Source organism: Monocercomonoides exilis (assembly GCF_001643675.1).
Source record: "Monocercomonoides exilis strain PA203 chromosome Unknown scaffold14-1859848, whole genome shotgun sequence".
Lineage (NCBI taxonomy): Eukaryota > Preaxostyla > Oxymonadida > Polymastigidae > Monocercomonoides > Monocercomonoides exilis.
This window is the reverse complement of record NW_027150559.1, coordinates 366,366-389,700: the sequence shown is the minus strand read 5'-3', so window position 1 is coordinate 389,700 and position 23,335 is coordinate 366,366. Positions and strand designations below refer to the sequence as shown.

The 23,335-nt window shown below is 38.9% G+C and overlaps 1 protein-coding gene across 1 annotated transcript; it reads right to left on the bottom strand.

The window, feature by feature from the left end:
- Nucleotides 1–95: 95 nt before the first annotated feature.
- On the bottom strand, nt 96–22,085 carry MONOS_4223 (putative E3 ubiquitin-protein ligase HERC2). Its single transcript, XM_067874280.1, has 3 exons — nt 21,877–22,085; nt 14,757–21,804; nt 96–14,582 (listed from the first exon to the last, which is right to left on the bottom strand). Exons 1-3 carry the CDS (start codon nt 22,072–22,074, stop codon nt 379–381), a joined length of 21,450 nt encoding a protein of 7,149 aa, XP_067730258.1. The 5' UTR covers nt 22,075–22,085; the 3' UTR covers nt 96–378.
- Between the last annotated feature and the right edge of the window lie 1,250 nt (nt 22,086–23,335).

Genomic DNA, 23,335 nt, shown 5'->3' with positions numbered 1-23,335 from the left:
AAAACTCATTTTTCTTAAGATATTTTAGTCAATGGTTCAATAATAGCTCTGAAACAGAATACTATTTGTGAATATTGCATATTTCGAACAAATGCTTTATTTGTTTGATTTTTTCTTTAATATTTATATCAAAAAATATTAATTATAAAGAGAAATGAACGAATGTCTTGCGATAACAATGAAAAAAAAAAGTTTTCAAATTAGATGAAGAATGCGCAAATACGTTTCATGAATAAAAGCATATACAAAATAAATCAAATAAAATGCTTTTCACATACGCAAAAAAAAAAAAAAATCAAATTATTTTCTCATTTTGTTGCTATTAATTAAAATTCAAAAATTAAAATATTTCCAAAAATCTAAATGACAATATCAACTTTAATCAAAAGATGATTCAACTTCAGCTTCATCTTCAGCATCATCAGTTTCATCATTATATCCACCTTCTGCAGTAAAATCTGTATCAATGGATATACAATTTGTGATTGCATATACAAATCGTTCAAGCATAATATCCACACTTGAATAGCGAGGCAACTCCAGAGATTGATTGCACGTGTGACTTTCTGGGAAGATAGAATCTGTACCTTGCTTGGGTTCGACACGGATTTTTAACTGAGACGGAACTTTCCCTTCCACAATCGGTGGCAATCGAGTTCTCCCAGTTACAAATCTTAAGTACAACTGCCTTTGAGTATTAGTCATTCGCTCAAGCATTTCCCAGAACATCTGAACAAGTTCATCGCCATCCGAAAGTCCTCCTGAAAATTCTGTGACGAGGCGAAGATCTGAAACTTTGACTTCTGGATCCCCACAAACAAGCATTTCCAATTCCCGCCCAGTTGACAGCAATAGTATTGTTTCAGGAATCATTGTCAATAATCCTTGTCGCACTTCAGCTGCTTCTTCCGCTCCTTCCCAAAGTCGATAAGATTCAGCAGCAGAACAATAAGAATATCTATCTTCGAATGCAACAGGCATATGACAAGATGGAGCTGATGAAGAATTTGAAGAATGTGGATTGAAGGAAGAAAGATCGACAAGAACCTCATCCGTTCCCAATACGTTCCACTCCACACCATAACACTCAAATTCATCGCGGTTGCGACATAATCGAATTGTTTGAATCGTTCTGGCAAACTGCTCGTCAACACTTGCTATATCGCTCAGTTGTGGACGTTCGTTCGCAATGTGTTTCCATGTTAGTGATGAAAGCATCACATTCATCGGATTTTTCGTCAAAATATGAATGCCCATAAGCACGCCAAGGAACCTCAGCATGGCAACTTTGGAAGAAGGCATCGTTTGTCTACGGGCTTCCTCATCGCTCTTTGATAACGATAGAGATAAGCTCTGCGGATATTTTCCAGTTTTCCACAAATTTTCATCATTAGACACATTTAATATAAAGCAGTCCATTTCACTTCCAGTCTTCGTAGCTTGATTGGGAGAAGGACGCAACAACGGCAATCTACATCTTTTACAAAATCCTGATTTTTCTTGCCCAAACGATTGATCCGTTCTGATGCTTGAGCCTCTTAAACTGCTCGACAGTCCATTGTCATCAGATCCATCGTCAATTTCCTGGATCTCAGCAGCCATATCTGACAAAGATTCACGATAAGGACCACCCTGATCAGTGCTTCCTTCTCCTGTAAAATCAATTCTATATGCATAGTCATCTGATTTAATTGAACCATTTGCAATATGAACGTCCAAAGCACGCATCACTTGGCTGTACAAAGAGTTACGAACTTTATTTCCTGTTTTACGTATTGTTCTATTAACCATGATATGAGGATGATTCTGAGAGAAATGCATAGATGAAATGCATTTATCCCAAATACGCTGCTTAATTGGCTGGAATATTAGAGAACGCACAGATTGAATCGCAGAAAATATTACTGATGATGATTTGAGTTTTGTAATTGGCACAACATCCAAAAGATAAGAGATAATATCATTCAACCGGAAGATGAGCTGAAGTCGAACATGTAGAGGATGAATACATAGAGGATCTTGAAGAGCCGAAGATGAAGATGTAGCTTGACTACCACGAGAAGAAAACAAGGTTGATGGGGTTAATGATAACTCATCGGCCAGTAAGTTCACATACAGTTTGTGTTCTGGATGAGTTTCCTCGAAAAACGGGCTCGAACTAAGTGGCAGATGAGCAAATGGTGAGTCAGAAGGATACGGGGATACCAGCTGAGATATGAGTGCTGACGGGTTTCCGCTACGAGGAACAAATTGAGGGAATGAGTTAGCACTGCGAAGTGCCATTGGTGGTGGTGAAGACGCACGAGGAGCATGAGACGAACCTCTTTTATTACTGCTTGCAAATGGTCCGGTTGATGGCAAAGGTTGCATGACTGCAGATGGAGGAAAATGTGGAGAATTAAAAGAAAACGGAGAAGATGCGGTACTTGGATGACCTTCTGGACGAGGAGGTGCTCTTGGCATTGGTGGAGGCGATATAGATCGAGTAGCATACTGAGTTGGAGATATTGGCGAATATGCAGGAGAGATGGCTGGGTTAGGGCTTGGAGAATCAGGTGGTGGAGAAAGAGATAAGGACAGTTGGTACTGCGGCAAACTATTGTCATTTCCTTCATTACCAGATCCAGCAAGTACATCTTTCAAGGCATTTTGGCTGAGTGGCTGACTTTGCGTTTCAGAAGAAGAATCCAACTTGAATGGCTCTCCAATTTCTTCAACGATATCTCCAACTCCATAAGTTTTCCAGGCCTTTTTGTGTTCCTTGTTCATGATAACGTTAAGAGTGTCAACCAACTTGGCATCTAAGCCAAAGTTCCAGACTCTTCCATCGCGATAAATATCTTCTATCCTTCGCATCGTCGGAAGAAGCAGCGTTCCCACTTGAGTTTCTCTTTCTATCGCAGATATCAGCTCAGTCTCATCCTCAGATGTATAATCCGACGGCTTCTTCATAATCATTCCAATATCTACAGCTTTCATAAACTCTTCGGCTTCTGTGCCAAATTTGAACTCAATCCAACATTTTATTCCATAATCATTTGGCTTTTTCGGTGGGCTGTCATTTGTATCAATGCGTAGCAAAAACTTACTTGTATTCTCTGAATATGCTTGAGCAGCAAATACAGATTTTTCCTCCATATTATCAAAGTCTTTGTTTCCGAGATATAACTTATGTTTATTATTGCTATCAATTTTTGAGCCATGAAGAACTTTTGCTCGAACGTTTCTAGCACCAGGAAGTATGATCTTAGTCTTGTATCCCTCTCTGCCATATGGATGCAGAGTCTCCACAATGCTGCGACGAACAGCATCGAGCACACCTTTCCAGATGACAGTTCTGAATGATTTTCTCAAGGCAAATGAAGTGAAATCAACAGACTTCTGTTGCGAAGAGACAGTCTGTCTGGATGTAGGGTTTGGCAAAGGTTCAGTAAAGAAATGTGCAAGCTCAATAAGTTCATTGAGCTGCTGAAGCATGGATGAATATGATCCAAATCTCCAGAAGAACTGTGGAATATAATCAGAATCAGACACATCTTCTGTCTTTGTCACTCGCTTTAATTCATTTATCTTTTCAATCTTTTCATTCTCTTCGTTTTCTTTCTTCCTTGTCTCTGCAATTTTAACCGCTGCATAGCGAGCATGTTTTATTCTCATGTAAATATGATAAGCTCTGAGCATTGCAAGCTTCAGCTCCAACAGCGCAAATGAACTTGGCATCGACACATCCGTATCCTCTTTAAATATTGACAAGTCATCACACAACTCTCCTTTGATCAATTTCTCCTCCCATTTTGCTCTCAATTGTTTTATTTTTTCTTCTTCTTTTGCTGTTGGCTCTTTTGCCTTAATTCCAGCAAACTTTATATATTCCTCAACTGAGTTCGTTGGGAAGCCACGCAGACACATCTCTCCTGAATAAAATGATTGAGGGAATGAAGTAGATGAAGAGCTTTCCAAAGCAGGAGAAGTTTGTGAAGATTTGTTAAGAACAGCTTCTGACAATTTCTCGGCTGATGGTATGTTGCTGTGGCAATAACTCCATCTGTCAAGCATTTGTGAGAGTATTGTTGAGAATACATGATGCATTGGATGCTTCACTGTCATCACAATTGTCAGATTCAGAACAGGACGAATTAATGGGGAAAAGTCTATCAATAGCTCGTTTTGGCTGCTTTGGGCAGACGAAGACGAAAAAGGTGATGATTCTATTTGTGAGCTACCTAATTTGCGGAAGCCTCGTGTTGGCAGCGACAGAAGAAGCTGAAGAATCCATGCTACCAGTTCAAGTGTTCCTTCACTGGCTTTTGCTTGCTTTTCTTCAACTTTTTTCAAAGCTGATTCTTCCTTGCTATTGTCACTTGCGCTGCTATTCTCTGAAGATGCCTTTGCAAGATTTCCGCTTTCTTTTGCGTCTTTCATGAACTCGTTCCATTTAAGTGTTCTTGAGGAAATTGCCACACTACGCGAATTTCCAGATGTTTCGTTTGATGACTTGACTCCTTTTGCACTTTCTCCTTCCATTACAAAGAACTTGTATCCCCAGTAGTTTACTGACCCATCTGACTTGAACGAAAAAGTAACGCTATCAGTACCTTCTGCAGTGAAATCTTCAAATCCATCGCTTCCTGAGTACTCTTTCAACTCTCTTCCTGTTTTTGCATCATAAAATTTTAGTCTGTCACATCCACCTTCTGTGTAGCATCTGCGATCGAAGACAAAGTGAAGGCTCTTTGCACCCGGAATTGTCAGTTCCATTGTAATATCCGAGTTATCCTTATAGTTGTGAGGCGATTCAACAACAAGCATCTTCTTCAACGAATTTGCACTTGCTGAACTCTCGCTGTCTGATCCTTTGACTAAAGGATATACAGAATAACCAGGAACAGCATGTGCATTTCTATTAAAACTCTCGGAACTATCGAGGTTGATATTTTTTGATTTTTGGTATCTTAAACTTTTACACATATCTTCTCTCTGCTTTTGACTTAATGTCTCAGCTGATTCAGAAAGGCTGAATGGCGAGAAAGCAGACGATGAAGTCGAAGAAGATGAGCAACTGGATTCCACATTCCAAAGATTTTCTTCGGGAACAATTGCATCCAAAGATTGATTTTCGGATACGATAATCGCATTAGCTACACGTCGAGGAGATGTCAATGTTGAAAGAAGATAGCGCAAAAGCATCGAAAGGCATCCATCTCCCCATCCTCTTGCCTTTTTATCTTTTTCTTTCTCTTTTGATGACAGTGGTGAATTGTTTCTTTGAATTGCAGAGCTGCCTTCAGAGGAAAGCACTTCGACAATCCGATTTCCAAGATTGTCCTCGGCAAACTCATCCGCAATCCACCAGCCAAACCTTTGCGTCAGCAAAATAAGTGCTTCCTCTCCACTTTTTGCGCTGACATAATTCCTGCTTGTTGAATTTTCAATTTCTAATGAAGTATTTTGTGTGGAAGATGATGAGCTGCTCATCAAACCAAAAACTGACCCGAAGCTGTTTGCTGGCGAACGACCTTGTATAAGTTCCTTTTCTGCTCTCAAATCAAGAAAGATCGTTCCAAACATTGCGCTTCTCAGAAATGAAAGCATTGTCGATTCATTGATAAGCGTGGTCAGCTTGTCTTGGAACCTCTCTTTCCTCGGCACATTGATAATCAAGTCAACAATGATTCCTTTCGCAACTTGCTGCGATAAAAAGTGCTCGGCAATTAACAGTTGCACCGCTCTCTTTTTCAGTGCTTCTTTTTTAACTTTGTTGTTTTTCAGTCTAGAATCAAAGCTTGTTCCAGCAATGTTTGAGCAATCAGTAGAATTTGTCAGCGGAATTTCAGGATCGTCAGTTAAAATATTACAAACACAAAGCGATTCAATCGGAACCCACAAATATTGGATCAGCCCCACTGAGGCAACAGATACCTCTACGAAGGCCATCACACCATCGGATTTGATCACAACAGCAGGGCAATACGATAAATCAGAAAGAGTGCAATTGCCTAAAGACGATGAAATGTGAGACATCATCGGGAGAGTGTTCAACTTAATGTTCTGTTTCAGGAAATACACATCCCCTGGCTTCACTGATTTGGGGTTCGGGTTTGTGAATCCATGATCAGGCTTGCTGAGCTGATACATCTGGTTAGAAAGCATCAACCCTTCTGCAGACTCAGCACCACTTCCCAATCTGCCCCAGCCAAACAATCCATTGCTTTCAGAACTTCCACTGAAAAGCGATGATGCAGAATTCAGGAATAAGCTAGCTCCAGACGGATTCTCACCAGCAGAAATAGAGTGCCCATCACTATCAGTAGAAATTGAGGAATCGCTTTCATCAGAAGATGAACTGAGAAAATCAGATAATTCATCCTCCTCCTCCTCTTCTTCGCCCTCATCCTCATCTTCCTGTGTACCATGACCTCTGCATCTTCGTGTTGTTAATTCTTGTTCACGATCCGCCTGATGATCGGTTAAATTTGACAAAAGCCCATCCATCTTCCTCCGCATGCTTTGCGTTGCGTCACTTGATTCACCATGCAATGCCTCTTCCTCAGATGACTCAGAAATCAATTTTTTAAGATCCAAAGTGCTGTGTCTTTCATCCATAGCAGAAAGTTCTGCTTGTGGGCTGTCGTCTGGTGAAGGAGAAGTCGCAGGTGATACAGAAGCAATCAAAGACGAAGCATTGCCTTTATCTTTCACTCGGTTAATGAGATCGATTCCGCAGAGCGAGTCGACAAAAGTTCTTTCTTCGTTTTCCATCTGTGATAGCTGTCCACTTTTGGACGATGCAGAAGCAGAAGATGAAGATGCACTATTGGTGCGAACTTCTTCATTTGCTTTTGCATAAAATGAAACAATTTTCTGAACACGTGGCGGTAAATTAGAACTTGAGGATTTAACTTTATTCGCAGAGGAAGACAATTGTGATGCGTTTAACGATTTTTCTTTTGCAACTTCAGGTGGAGGAACAAGAAGGGCACCAAAAGCAGAAGAAGAAGATGAGGATGATGAGGATGACGATGAAGTTACAGAAATGGTTGAGCTGTCTGCAGACTGGCTCAAAATAGTTTCCAAAACTTTAACGTCTTCTTTTAGAACCGTCCCACTGTAAGAGGAAGCATAAGGCAATTTGCATTTGTCAACCAAAAGTGATGTTTCCAAGTTTTGGGGTTCAACATCCTCAACTTCTCTTTCGTCTTCCTTTTTCCTGGACGCTGCCGAAGAGTGCTTTATATTTTGCTTTTGCTGTTTTAATGAACTAATAACACTCTTCAGTTTCTCCTTCTTTTTATTGAACATGTTTTTCAGTTTCATTAGCCTATCAGCAGAGTTATCTGACGAATCATCTGAATCATTTATTCTTGAGCTGCTGCTACTGCTACCGTCGCTACTATAGCTATCATCATCTTCATCGCTGTCACTATCACTGTCGCTATCGCTGTCTTCACTCGATGAATCTGTCAAGAAGTCATCAATATTAGAATTGTTATTGGAACCTGAAGATGCAGGTTTATCAGAATCTTCTTCAAATAAGAATGCGAGACCAGTATTTACATTATCTTGATCTCCTTTATCATCTGCCGAGTCAGATGAATCGCTTGAAACTGATGTGCTTATAGACACACTATCCGAATCACTGCAATTGGAAAACAAATCAAGCATATCTGAATCTGAATCTAAATCTGATTCCATTCCTCCTAAAAGACGTTCTCCACCATCATAAAACCTCCTAAAGCCTTTGCTCCGTAGCCCAACACAGCGCCGATAGTTTCTTTTCTTCCGATGCTTCTTGCGGCTGGTGCTAGCAAGCAATGAAGCACCAGAAAGAGAATCTTCATCAGAAGACATTTCTTCTTCCTCTTCCAACTCGCTTGATGAAGTGTCAATGGATTCTTTATCATCTTCGTCGTCTTTGTCCCTTTTCACTTCCATTTCATTAGCATTTTCTTCGCTTTCACTGTATTCCTCTTCTTTTTCGATATCTTCAATCTTATCAGATTCATCGTTGCTGCATTCTTTTTCTTCCAGAGCAGCTTCGGATTCTTCTTCGGTGCTTTCATCTTCATTTTCTTCTGTCTGCTCTCGCCACTCTTCTTCGCCCTTCTTTTCTTCAAGTTCCAAATGCTCAGCATTTGCTTTTATGAATGAATGAGAAAACATCAGCGAAAACAATGATTTGCACTTTGAAATTGTTGCCTTATTGATTGACGAAAGAATAGAAGAAGAAGAAGAAGATGATGATGACGACGACGACGACGATGAAGATGAAGATGACGATGAAGAGCAAATAGGCTTTCTTTCTTTTTCTTCTTCATCGTCTTCCTTCTTTCCACTAAAGTCAACTTCCATTTTCTCTGAATCAGAGCTCGATGAGGTCTTTTCTTTCATTTCTTTGGAGCTAACAGCTGAGCTCATCTCATTCCAATCATTTGCCCATTTTTCGCTGATTCTCTTCTTTCTTTTCAATTCAAACAACTCGAACAATGCTTCCTTTTCCTGTTCGAATGGCTGGCCAACAACGTTAAAAATCTCATCTTTCGGAGTTGTGTGATAAAATATTTCTTCATCATAATCTTCGTACACTTTCAATCCCATAAAGATGACATCTTTTCCAAGGCGGCTCAGCTCCATTGCCTCCTCTGTGTTTATGAAATCTGGAGCAAATATCTCCATCGATGGGCAAATCCACATTGGCTCAGCAATCGACAATGAAGAATTCTCATTTGACTGGACCGTTTTGTTTGAAGAAGAAGAAGAGGAGGAGGAGGAGGAGGAGGAAGAGGAAGAAGAAGAAGAAGAAGAAGAAGAATAGGAAGAAGAAGAAGAAGATGTCCCTTCATAATCTGTGGAATGTTTGCTAATATTTCCAATTTCGTATTTAGAACATAGATTCAAGTTGCACTTCCACGCCTGTGGCATGTTGTCAACTCCCTCAGAGCAGTCGCAGAATGCATTTGAGTAATAATGCTCGCCAACCGACAGCATCGACTTCATCGATGGATCAACATTGCTTAAGTCAGCTTGCCCTTTTTCTTTCCAAGATGCGCGCCCTTTCTTTCGCATGCGCTGAATGTTCACCACTTCCTTTTTTGTTTTGTGGTTGTGGCAGAAGCATTTGCACGGTAGGCAGATGCACCACCCACCGAAACTGACGCCGCAGCAGCTGCAATTCATAGATAAAATGGAGCCATACTTCTCCCCTATCATTTCTGCCCTTTCCATGTTTGACCGACTTAACTCGCACTTAACGCCTTCATATTCCACAATTGCCTCTTCGCTATCGATTCTGTCTGCAAGTTCCTGCGCTTTCTCGTAGCGTTCAGGAAATTGTTCAGCAAAACAAGATTTTATCGATAGAGGATATCGCTTTGCAATAGCCGCAGGTAACAAACTGGTAAATTTATTTTCCTCTTTTTCTAAGTTTTCTTTTTCTTTTGATTCTTTTGCTCGTCTTCTGATATGTTCAACTGTTTGGCGATAGTTGTGATAAATGCCCACATGCGGTCCAGAATGTTTAGTGCACATGCCAAACTGCATGCATTGAATTGAAGACCATAACGCCTCAGCCCTCCCAGTGCTTGAGTAATCAAGAGAGACCTGCTTCAATGAATCAGGAAATACTTTATCAAAAGTTAATGGCTGCTTCAGTTCAACCACAGGAATTTTTTCACATAAATATGTTATCGCTCTCTTTGCGAGATCAATCGTCATTTCCTTCATTGTGTCTTCCTGATACAAAAACGGAAGCTCGTGATCATTTCCTCTAAAAGGCATATTTCCAACTGGCAAGCAATCCCGATACGGATGCCTCTGATCCGACTCCTCAGTGCAGAGAGGCAATGCTTTCAGCTCATCTTCCGATTGAAGCTGTGCAAACTTCGAAATTCTTGGCCTTTTGCTTCGTAGCGTAACCTGGCAAACTTTCATCTCTTCAATGTCCGGATAAATAATTCTTGAAGAAGGATTGTGTTGGTCCAGAAGAGCAATAAGGCTGAGAAGATAGCGAGAATCGAATTTGCTTGCTGAAATGATAACATCAAACGCATATAATGAAGGAGGCAGTTGCATGGCATCGGCTTTAGTGTGAAAGACATTAAGCGGTGTGATGTCATCATCTTTAAACATATCATAGCAAGCCAAAGAATACTTGCTCTTGCTGATCTTTTCTGATGCTCCAGAAGGAGAAAGTTCGGACAATGGCTGTTTTGGTGAAAGTGGCGAAGAGCATGATGACGTTGGTTCGGGTCGATCATTTAAAAGTTTCAGTTGCTTTTCTATTTCCAATTCATTGAGCCTCTTGGCATTTACGTTACTGCGATTTTGATAAGATCTTTGTTGAATATATACATTTTCATTCCCCGCTGATTGCACCACAATCCCTCCTGGTCGAATTAGCTTCGACAAAATTGAGGACATCACAAAGGCATCGCTTCCAACAAGAAGAACACGCTCTCCTTTCTTCACTGCAGCAGCCGCTATCATCGCTGCACTCACAGCAGGATGGATCATTGAAAAATCAACCTTGAAGCCTTGCGAGGCGCCAATATTGAAAATTGATTCTAATTGTAAAATATCAGCGTTAAAAACTGGATGCTCAAACACACGCTTCAGAAGACTTGTAACATTTCTGAAGTATTGCTTATCAAAAATCGACTCGCATATGCAATCTCTGGCACTTTTCAAATACTTGCTGAATGAAAAATCTGATGCTATTGTTTTTAGATGATCCAGAGAAGCCAAACGATTTAGTGGATATTTGTTTTCTGTCATAAAGAATACCGGAAGCAATTCCCAAGTACAATCAGAAAATTCCTCGTTTGTAGCGCAAACGACATTTGAATCTTCGTCTTCTTCATTTAACGAAAGGAGGTCATCATCAATCTTAATGCTATCCTCTGCAAGAATCTGAGAAAGATCTTTTTCATATGTACTTGATTGTGAAGAAGAAGAAGATGATGATGATGACGACGACGAACTAGTATTTCTGGTGTTTGTATTGTCTGAATTATTATTATTTTCTGTTTTAACAATTCTCTTCTGGATTCTCTTTAGCTCTTTCAAAATACTCTTATATTTTTTCTTTGAGTTTTCAAATGATTCCTTAACATCGCTGTGATCTTTACTATTAAAGAAAACATGCGGTTCAATTGGGAGCTTCGGGTGCTTAAATGCAGTCAACGGAACATCTGGTTGATTGATAATTGCATTTATTATATTGCTATGTTCAAGGTTTGTTGTGGCTAAATCCATGATAGGAGTAAATGGCAAGTTGGACGAATCAGCATCACTTGTTGACTTTTTCAAGTGGCTGCCAGGGCAAGTAATCCTCAGCATCTTTTCATTGTCTGTAGCAACTCTGACCACCCCAGTCTTGCGGCAATGCAGCAGCGGCACGAATGTGTCTTCTTTCTGTTTTTTGGTTTGACAATAGATCAGCTCCATCTCTTCCTTGTTAACAATAGCAAAGAAGTGTTGATGCTGTAAGTACGCACTTGTCTTACCATGACATCCGCACATATCTTTTTGTGTGCTTAGTGGCTGCACCTTTTTGCATGCAGAGCACTTAAACTCTTTCGGGTTAATTAGTTCAGCTGGTGACTTCAATTCACGTCCACATGAGCACACCGCAATACCTGCAACGAAGCACTTCGGGCATATCCAGAAGCAAACAGTCGTCACTTTCTTATGGAATGAATCTGTCCAACATCTGAGATATATATCATTTACAGATGTAGGCTCAATAGACGATTTTGAAGATGATGCTGAAGAAGATCCATCTTTGTCATTTTCATTTGGATTTTGAGTATAATCTGTAGAACACAGAACCTTTTCAAGCATTAATGCCCGTTTATTTGTGACTGTTTTTGCTTCATTCACAGTGCCATGTGAGGCCATTTGCACAACAGATGCTACCATTGAATCCAACTCATTCAAGCCACTCTGTGCAGCTGAGGAGCAATTCAACTCTTCTTTTCCAAAGGTAACAATTCGGTTTATAACTTTCATGACATCACAGCGAATGCGTGAAAGCACAAGCAATGCAGATGTCATAACCCTCTGCTCATCTGTAAATTGCACATCTTTTTCTTCGTCAGCTACATCTTTTTTAGCATCACCATTTTGCAATGACAGAGATGAAGATGATTCACTATTTGAATAATGCATGTATGTTTTCACTTGTTTGTTGTATAGCTCATTCAACTGCTTCGTAACCTGAAAAGTGGCATTTCCAAACAGCAATGGAACATTTTCTGATGAATTTTCTCCAGATTGCTTTTGAGACATTTGGATGCAACCTTTATGAATTTTCCTTAGTGCATCAGTCAATATCATGTCTTGATTGCTAATTGATGATTCTTGTGAAAGAAGAGCCAAAGCTTTGATGGGAACGAGTTTAAGCTCTGGAGACTGATCAAAAGACACCAAGCAAAGTCCACTTTCCTTCCAGATGTCAACAATAACTCCTGTCGTGGCTTTCAATGAACCATCCTGCACTTTGATTTCGACATTCAGACCAACATCAGCTTCGCTGTCGACGTCCAAGCCAAGAACTTTCAAAGCAGCTGATTGTTCGATCAGCTTTGGTAGATTCTGCATTTCAACTGTGCAATTCTTGTTGCAAGTTTCTTCCATTTCGCTGCTCGATGTTCCTTCATCCAAGTTTTGCAGCCAAAGATATGTGTTTCTCAACGTCTTTGGAAGGTCTTTCACAGCTTCCATCAACTTCTCCCTGACTCGTTGAGCTCCTTTAATCCGTCTTGAAGCAAGCTGTTCGATGATAGAAGCACCGCTTGGATATTTGCTATGCTGCACAAGAAATTTATACGCTGAGATGCTGTCGAAGCTGATCATCGCCAGAGAGCGCAATGCTTCTGAAGCACATCGCTCAAGCGACTGTACTTCCTCAATTGGAACCAACCGTAGCGGATGATTAAGGAATTGCGTGCAGGCCTTAATAAACAATGTGATAGATGGGATCAAATCTTCTGTCTCTTCAATGGGAGAACTTGTTGAACTGCGTGATGCCCAGCTATTGAAATCCATAGAGGGTGGATGTAGAAGGTTTGAGGTATTTCTAGGTGATGTAGGTGAGAGAATGGATGATTGTGAAGCAAGTTGATCAGCTAATGTGGAAGCAGAATTATTCCGTTGATTATGATGTAACGAACTGAATAAACCGCTTAGATGATCTTGTAGATTAAGTATAGTTGGAAGATGAAGGTCCAATTGAGGAGTCATAAATAAATGTGAGTTTTCGAACATAGTAATCAGAGGATTATTTTTCTCGTGATATTTAGCAGGGAATGACATTGACAAAGAATCGGAGTCATGTGTGCTTTCTTTGATACCATCTCCATTTTGACTCTTATCAATTTCTGTGTGATGCTCATCTTGCTTTAACGTTTTATTCACAGGTGAGTCTTTGCTCTCAGATAACATCTGTCCGTCTGACATGCTTACAGGCTGATTTTCTTTTGTGGCTTTTTCTTCCAGTTGAGTTTCCATTTGACACTCACTGAATTTTTCGAAGTTATGGAACAACTCATCAATCCACAGTTTTCCAACTTTCATGATTTCATCATTAAAGTTGTATGTTTTTTGAATAGCTTCAAGGAATGCTGGTGATTTCAGAACAGACATTTGAGAAGCATACAACGGAAAATCTGTAGGATGTATCGAAAAATTCTTTTTTGCTTCATTTTGGAGCCCTGTTGTTGTATTTTCTTTTGGTATAACCTCCTCTGGATCTGCCATTGTGGGAAAGACCTTTGGAACAACGCTACCAATCGCATTAGCGGCTGAAAAGCATGTTGAAGAAACTAAAACTTGTGTAAGAATTGATAGTGCGTCAGAACTATCTTTGATTCTGCGCAATTCTTTTTTATTTGTTGGGTCAAATAGATGATAATCTTTCACGGTGTCTTTCATTCTTCCAAAAATTGTTAAGTTTGACAGAAGAAGAAGAACATCTAGTGGATTAATCTTCATATCTTGAATCTCAATTTCAACTGGTCCAGAATGATACCGAAGAAGCAAAGATAACGTTTGAATTGCAATTCGCTGAATGCGTGGTGTACCAAACAGCGTTAGTAACGCTATGTCCCGATAGCAGTTTGCGTCGAGCGCACTATACAATGCAATGAATGATTGTTTTCTCTTCCCTTCTAATTCCTTTGCATCAGAATCATCGGCAACAGTTGAATAAGAAGCCACCATGGTGTTAAGTGCGCAAAAAACTAAACTGCCAATAAATGATGCAACAGTTAAGGCATACGAATCATCGATAGGTGGAAGCAATAAAGATGAGGACAAAAAAGAAGCAGAAGAATTGCTTTCTTCAGAAGCCTTTCGTCTTAAAAGCAAATTTTTGAGCTGTGCTGATCTTTCAGTCTTGTCAATTTTCATTTCTTCAGATGCCATTCTCAAACAAAACTTGAGCACTTCGATAGCACCGAGTTGAGTTTCATTGAATAACTTCTCCCAGTTTGAATTAAACACCTCTTCTGCGTTGAAACTGTCATTTGAAATGCTTTCTGATGAAGTGTTTGATTCATGCATTTCAGGTAGCAGTAACTCAGTTACTATGATTTTTAGCAAAGAAAATGCAGAAATCCGAAGTCGTTTAACTTCAGGCAGTCCAATATCGTTAAGCGAAGCAATCTTTTTGATTAAATGCAACAATTTAAGAATGGAAATGTTTGAGAAATCATTTTCAGCATCAGCTGTATCATTATTCTTGGTTGATTTGAACAAACATTGATTCGTCTTATTCACTAGAATGCCAACAATTGAGTTTATTGAAGCCAAAATGGCAATCAATTCATGACATCTTACAACCAAGGCTTCACCTGCCACATGAATGTAAGGATTGATATTTCCCATCGAAGAAATTGCATCTTTCTTCGAATTCTCTGTGCCATCGCATTGAGCATTGACAATCAACCAAATCTCATCAACCAAGCATGAAGAATTCTCCAACTGATATAACAACGACTTTCCAACTTCGAAAAGCGCAGTATTCACAGAAGAACAAAGCATATCGCCTGAACATTCTAAACCTTCGGTGAGTGAACCAACCTGGCTCTCGGAAATCATTTGCGACAATGATTGATAAAGAGGGATATTTGAAACTGTTAGATACATTGGCGAAAGCAATGAAGCCAACGTATCTGCAGAGCCATTGAATTTTTGATCCTCTTTTTCGAGAATGTGTGCGATTTGATGCAACGAATGCGTCTTTGTTCTTGCTGCCAAACGCCAAAATAGAACACTCCTGATGAACTGAACTGATGACACTTCCCTCAAAAATAGCAGCACTTGAGAAAGATCAGAGGCTGACAATTGAAGTGTTCCGGTCTTTTCTGTATTGGATTTATTTGCCCCAAGCTGTGATATCGAAATTGCTGCTGAAACAGTAGGTGGCTGTGCTTCAAAGGAGGTTGTGGCTTCTTTGATCACACGCAATCCGTCGAATCTACAACTGTTAATCAGTAAGAAGCTTCGCCTCCTTATTTCTTCGAGTAAAATGCTAAGTACTGGACCCTTCTTATCTTGTGATCCTCTGATAAGCGAAGCGACAACAGACGTGCATCCTCTCCACACTCTAATTAAGTTCGTATCTATTTGTTGGCGTGGAATCATTACCTTCGCAGTTTGTGAGGATACAAAATCTCCGGATCCTTTAGCAGCTTTAAATTTCTCCGCAAGTTTCTTGCTCATATCTCTTGCGAGTTCGAGTGCTCCTTTTAATGCAGCCGAACTAACTGCAAGAACTGTTCCCAGAACAATTCCCAGAAGTTCCATTCCTGCTGCTTTTGTCTGAGATCCCATTGGGAATGGTGGTTGAGCAAGAGAAAGCGTATCGACCAACTGCTCGCCTGGCACAAATGTTGGGAGAGAAGTCAATTTTGAGTAATTTGACTTTAGCTTTTCTGTTTGAGAAGGGCCAAAGAGAAGACTGTTGATCAGCAATTTTGCAGTAAGTTCTGTTGAAGGAGTGTCGCAATTAGCCTGCTCAGGAAGTTTTAAAGCAGGTGCTGCTATTTTCACTGAATCACGAACAAGATCCAATGAACTTGTAATGATGGAGTCGGGCATTGTAAGTATCTCCTTCAGAAGCATCGATTCAGCACACAAACGACTCCCTTCGAGAAATTGTTCTTGTTTGACAATTGATGAGACATATTCTTTTGCGACAGAAACTGAAAGGTTTTTATTTAGCAAAGACGATGCCGCTTCGACAGACTGAATAACAGCCTCTGAAACTCCTCTGCTAAATAGTTGCCTTGCGCATGCTTCTTGAACCTCAGGAAGAAGCAACGCAGATCTGCAGAAAGAACCTTCCCAGATTTCCAGCTCGTTTTTGCCGTACACGTAAACACGCAGATTGGACTTTGCAGAGGAGGACGGATCTTCATAGCACAGCCATCTTCCATTCTCCCATCTGCCTTTCACTTTTGAGCCAATACGCATCTGCTCCAAAAGTAAATTGATGTCTGTGTAAGACGTTCTGAAGAGTGATGCACTTTCTTCCTTTCCCTTGTCCTTCCCTTCAGAGTTATTATTTTGGCTGGAGTGTGAGCTTTCTTCGGATGAATGATCATCAGAATCTGAATTCGTTTCCTCTTCTTGGCCAGTTGACTCGTCTGGTTTATCAGAAGGTTCAGTTTCGGTTTTTTTATTTGCATTTTCGTCGTCGTCTTCTTCTTCTTCCTCTTTTTCTCCTTTCAAATGCGCCCTTTTTGCGCTTTCTCCAACGCCGAACTTGCATATACACTTCAAGCAGAGTGACAGAATTTGCGCAATTTCATAGCTCAATTGGACGTACCATTCGGACACAACCTTTTTGTCTCCCATTATTGGTGTCACATCGATTTCTATGCCCCACTCAACACCACTTCCATCAGAGTGAAATTGGAAAACCAAGCCTTTTTTCATAAGAAGAACGTCTTTCTTTGGAAAGTTGGTTCCAGTGCACATCATCAGTTCCCTGCCTTCTCCATCTTTGCCATTCGGCTTTTGCACAACCTCAAATACTCGAATCCAATCGTACTTATTTTCTGTCTCGCATTTTGTATTGAAGTGCAACTTGTATCCAACAGCTTCATCCACCTTCACAGTTTTCTTCCAATCCTGATCGTTGTCATATGGATGTCTCGTTTCTATGCGAGTTGGCTTAGGTGCACTTATTGACTGAGTAACTTTTTTCAAGACAGCAAGTTCTGAATGGCTCAGTTCATCTGACTTACGCTTTGCAAAAGCATTGCTAATCTCATTAATGCTCTCTGAGTCGCTGTCTGAAAAATTCATTTCGTTGTCTTTCCCAAGCAATGCATTCAAGAATTTATTGTAAGACGAAAGAAAACGAGAAACAGGCTTGACCATGAGAGAAGCAACTGACGGCGAGTTTGAAGTGATGAGCGACAGCAACAAAATCAACGATTGACACAACGTACCAACACTTGACTTTTTCAGAACGATCAGAATATCATCAATTTCTGTTGAAGTGAAGCTGCAACCGAGGTTATCAGGCATTTCTTCTGATTTCACTCTTTTCTTCATAAGCTGTATCCTTTCATATCGTATTCTGCAGAGCTCATTTATGCCTGAATCAAGAAGATCTGAAGAAAGAGTTAGAAGCTGAGACGCATAATGGACGAAATATGGGAAAACTTTGTTGAACGATGCATCAACATCTTCCGGCATCTCTTTGTTCACATCTGCTTCATTTGCATTTGTTAGTTTATTTTTGCTTACTCCTCCGCTTGCAGATTGGTCCTGTTCCTTGTTCTCTCTTTTTGTGTGATAAAACAATGAGAAGAGCATCCCTTGAAAGAGTGACAAGAATTTTCGAGCTGAATCTTCATCCTCATTCGCTCTGTCCGTTTTAAAGGAAAGAGTATCCGCAGCTTCCGCCTCTTTTGAAGATGGTTTCATTTCTTTTTCATCCTCAGATTTTGTTTCCTGCTCGCTGCTGCTTAACATTCCACCCATTGAAGGATTGCTCTTTCTGATGGTATTTAAGAGCATTGAAACTGATTGCTTATGCTCCATTTTCAGCACAGCGTCCCAGAAAACAATCAAATTTTTCCTATGAGCCCACCCTCCTTTCCTTCTGTCAATCAGATCGATTGCTTCTCTTGTTATCTTTGAATTAGTACCTGTTCCAAATGCCTCAGACACCGTTTGCAAGAGCATTGCATCAGCTCCCTGTGCATTTGGAATCTTGAATGAAGGAAGTGGAGCCAACGCATCCCTTTTGGGTTCAGAAAGCATCCAAAGCATCAAATTCTCGAGTTTTGAGCGAAGAGGATAAAGCATCGCCTCCAGCTGGCGAACAGCATAATCAGAAGCTGATTTCTTGTCTAATGAATTGCTGCCAATAACTATTTTGGATGCAGATGCACATGCGGATGCAGATGCAGATGCAGATGCGGATGCAGATACAGATGCAGATGCAGAAGAAGAGCACTCGCTTCCCATTAAACCGGATGTTTCATCGGATGAACCGAGTGTCGATTTACTCTGTTCGTGTGAAAGAATATCAGATATGTACTTCAAAGATTCACTCGATGAATTGAACTCTAACGTTGTAAGCAATACAATTTTTGTAGCAGAAGCAACAATATCGTTCGACGCCTGCTGCCAAAGTTCAATCTCTTTCGTCGTACTTCTCAAGGCAGACTGCTGCAAATAGCATGCAGATGATGGTTTGATTTCGCTCTTCAGCTTTTCCGCCATTTTGCTGATGCGACTTGAATTTTTCTTGTTCTTCGAAAGAAGGCTCTCGACGCTTTCGATAAGCCTGTTCTTTTGAGGATTCACAAATCCTGTCTCGTTTATTGGCACAGTGCTGTGGCCTGCATAGTGAATATTCGTCTGTGCAATTGTCAGCACAGAAGACAATGCAGAATAAATAGAGGAAGAAAGCATCGAAGGGAAAGAAGCTGGAGAATCTGTCGTACTGTTCAATTTCACTGATATGCTATTTTCGTCGTCTATTGTTGAAAATGCCTTTGACAGCCACTTTATGGACAGAGAAAGAATGTCAAATAATTCACCAGACAAATCTACAGCAAACGGCACATACGGTGTAAGAGCACATTCATCTGGAATGTGTGCTCCTGTCTTGCACACTTGGGAAATATTAAGCTCTTCACACTTCATAAACAATGCCAGTCCCATTAAGCAAAGTGCATATGACTCTATTTTTTTCGCTTCATCTGCATCAGAGGTAGTCTTCAGTGCGTTAATTGCCCTCTCTATCTCAAAAAGAAGGGTTAAATAAGTAACTTTCTCTTTCTCATTGTTATTGGCTTTTCTTGTTTTCTCTTTCTCTTCTTCATCTTTTGTTTCCTTCTTTTCGTCGTTCAAATACATCCATGTCTGATCATTGTGGTCATATGGAAGCGACGGAACAATCCCGCAGTCATGATAAGTTAAATTCATCATACTTCTCGATTTAACAAACAACTCGTTCGACGCTCGATCGAATAAAAGAAAGCCTTCAAGCTTATCAATCAAAGGTGTGCACGCTGCTGTTTTGCAAACGTGCTCATCATAATTTGAGCTCATCTGGTCTTCTTCGTCCTCTTCTTCATCATCGTTTTCTTCAGATTTGCGCTTTCTGCTTTCCATTTCTAAATCATATTCTGCAAATGGATCGGAATCAGATGAAGATTCATCTTCGTTGTCTTCTTCATTCTTTCGCATTGCTTTTGACTTCGACTTTCCTTTTTTATTTTCTCCGTCTGTTTTGTTTCTAAAAGCAGTATTTTGTTGGGTTCTTCTGCTGAAAGAAGGGGTTCCGTCTTCTTCAAGTGTTTCCCATAAATCAAACACCACAAGGTCATTGGAGATATTATCCAGCCGAACAGCCAAGCTTCTTCCAGCTGCAAAACAGCTACCATTATTCAAGTCATTAAATGTAAAATTAACAAAATTTGCTCTTGAAATTTTCACTGCATGCGATGCATTGCGTTCGTAAAAGCCGTCCGCATAACAACCAGACGTGGCGCATTTTTGGCAAAGAATGCGCTGCTTATAATCTTGTAGGTTACAATGATTGCAGTTTGAATCGTTTATGTAAAAAGGATAGTTCCTGCTTGTATCAATGCTCGATCCGCAGTCGGAACATCTTACACGAATGTTATTGAAAGAAGTGTTGACAATATGACGCCGAATAATAGGCCATGTAGTTGACGTGGCAGACGATGGATCGTACACATGAATGAGAAGAAAACTCATGTGCTCGTTTTCGTTGTGTACGAGTGTGGAAACACGGTATATGTATTGCCCATCGCTTATGAATACTGCCATCTCTTTCATTCCATTTTGCTTCAGACTCTCTGCAGATATGAATTCAGATTTCTTCTGCTTTGTGCTTTTAAATTTCTTCTTTGAAGAAGTCAAAATGTCACCACAATCTTCTTCTTCTTCGGAGTCATCCGTTTCTTCAAAATCAATATCTGAGCTAGATTCGTCAGATGATTCTTCCTTTGTCTGATTTGCTTGTTCATTATTGTTCAGCGCATCACTTTCAGATGATTTCATTGATTTTGACAAAGAATTATTTGCTGAAGTTTTATCGTTTGAAGCACTCGGTGAATCGATGTCTGTTTCTCCTCCCATAAGCATTTTCTTTCGCAACTCATTTCTTACAAACTCAAATGTACCACTTAGAACTTCAACTTCATTGTATATATCAGGAATATCAATGTACACTCGTTTACTGTTCTGTTGCTGATCCTTCTTCGAAACGTTTCTTTCATTCTCTTCAGTTGCTTGATGGGGGCATCTTCCAAACACCAAATGACTGTGCTCCAATCTTTCTCCCATAAATACGCTCATCATGCAATCTTCTTCTTTCCACTCCATTCCAAGCTTCACATTTTCCTTCAACCGATGTGCTTCATGTTTAAACTGTTGGTTGTTTATTAGAACTGTTCTGTGTACTACGATAAGAGCCCTGGAAGGGTATGCGATACCAATTATTCTTGAATCTTCTTGTGGATTTTTCAAAATATAGTTCTGTTTCTTCAGATCAAAACAACCGAAATTTTGATTATCCTTTTCAGAAACATTTTTCAGTAGATATTCTTTTCCTTTCATTGTTTCAAAATTGCCAGATCCGATGCGACGAAGAAGGCCCATAGAATTTAATACATAAATGTATTTTCCATCATAAGCTGCACAAAGCACTTTCTCTATCGAAACTTCTCCTTCGCCGGAACTTATCGAAATATCAATTTTTGACATGTCCTTCGAATCAAAGACATTTGGAATAATAGGTCTGTGATATTCAACACAGAATTTCCAAACTTTATTCATTGCTCTGCGAAGTTGAGATATTGATAAAGGTTTTTTGTTTTGTTCTGCAATATTATCCTTATTTGAATGGAGATGACTCTTTGCAAATAATGGAAACAAAGATGACATTCCACCACTAAGCCTTAGAAATTCATTTGCTGCGCGTAAAGCATATCTCAATCTTCCACTTGAAAGTGATAATGAAAGCAACATTGGCACGATTTGAATTTGCATATCATTGTTTGTTTTTGATGCTGTTATAAGATCTTCAATTAATTTATACTGTGGTAAAGCTGATGGTGGTAGCTGGCAAGGAGCTAATCTTTCAAGAGCTTTGCATATGTCATTCAAGCAATTCATAACTTCAGATGGTAATGATTTTGATAAAGTTTTTGCTAAACTTAAGCAAATTTCAAGTGTAAACGGTGTAAGAGGTCTAGATTTAGAGACATTTCCCCTTTGAAAATTTTCAACATTAACAGTTTGAGCTAAAGTCTGAAATAAAAAAATATAAAAAAATAAATATTCTTAAATTTTCGTGTTAAAACTAATATATAATGCGTGCACCTTCGTTTGTAATAATTTTCTTTTTTCTATTGCTTGTTGTTGAAACAGATCAGTTTCCTTTTTGTAAAGATCTGAAAGTGATGTTAATTCACTTATTTCATTCGATAAAATAGTTCTAAAACGCTCTGCATCTAATTTATCGCTCAAGAAAAAACTATAATTCTGATATCTCTCAGGATTAACTGGAATGGAGCACATGTTTTAGATCTAACCCTCAAATAAATTTTTTCCCAAATAAATCATTTTGGAAAACAAAAAAGTTTTTTCTTTTTCTTTTTCTCATATTATAAAAAAAACATTAATAAATAAAGTTTCACATAATTTTTAGAATTGCTTAACCCCTCATTGTAAAGAAAAGTTTCTCGTCAAAACACAAAGAAGAATTTTTTGTTAACTCAATTTTTTTCAAATTGAATACCAGTAATAATACTAAATTTGGAATTATTTTTCAAAACAATATATTTCCAACGAAATTTTCGGATTGTGTATTTGGGGGAAAATACGGACTTTCAAGCTTTTTTTGCACAAAGTTTGAGAAAATTGCTTCACTTATAACATTATTAAACTTAATCAGATATTGATATAAATTTATTTTTCATTCCCGTTAACAGGCATCGTTGAAATCAAAACAATAAGTTTTCCAACATTTTACGAATGTCAAAAAATAAACATATTTTTATTGTGTCTTTTGACATAATAAAGTCAATAAAAAATGTATAATTTTTCACTGAAAATGCCTGAAGTGGAATATTTTGTCCCATTTGTTTTGAAAATTTGTTATTGAACATTGAAAAGTGATAATTCCCTTGAAAAATATCTTTTCTTTTCTTTTCTATCTTTCTTTTTTTTTTCTTCAAATATTAGCTTTTGATGCATTTGAAAGATATTGCACATATCAACGATAAATTAATTTTCAACAACAATAAGTTTTTATAATTGTTAACATCACGAAAAAAATTATGATTTCTAAAATTTTCATCCAAATTTTTTTTAATTGCTATTTTTTCTGTTCTCGAAAATTGACAAAGTTATTCTTTTTAAAAAAAGTTGCATCCATTATTTTTTCTGATTTCCTGAACATCTCATTTTGTTATCAATTTTCACAATCCGCATTTAAAAGTATTCCGTGGAATAACACTAAATATGCGACTGAAAGAAACTTGAAGGAGCTTCCATTTTGAAGAAATCAGATATATTGAATATGAAAATATATGGGTGTAATTTTGTGATTTCAAGCTTTTTTATTGAAAAATTATGTTCTTTTCATTAACTTTTTGTGTAAAAAAAATGAAAAAAATTGGTTTATTTTTTGAAATTCATGAAAGGTGACAAAACATAATGTTGTAATATTAATGAAACATGTTAATAGATATGAGAATCCAATATATTCTGCAATGTGAGAGAGTTCGTCCAGTTATGAGTGAAACTATTTTTTTGACCTTTGTGCAAAAAAAAGCTT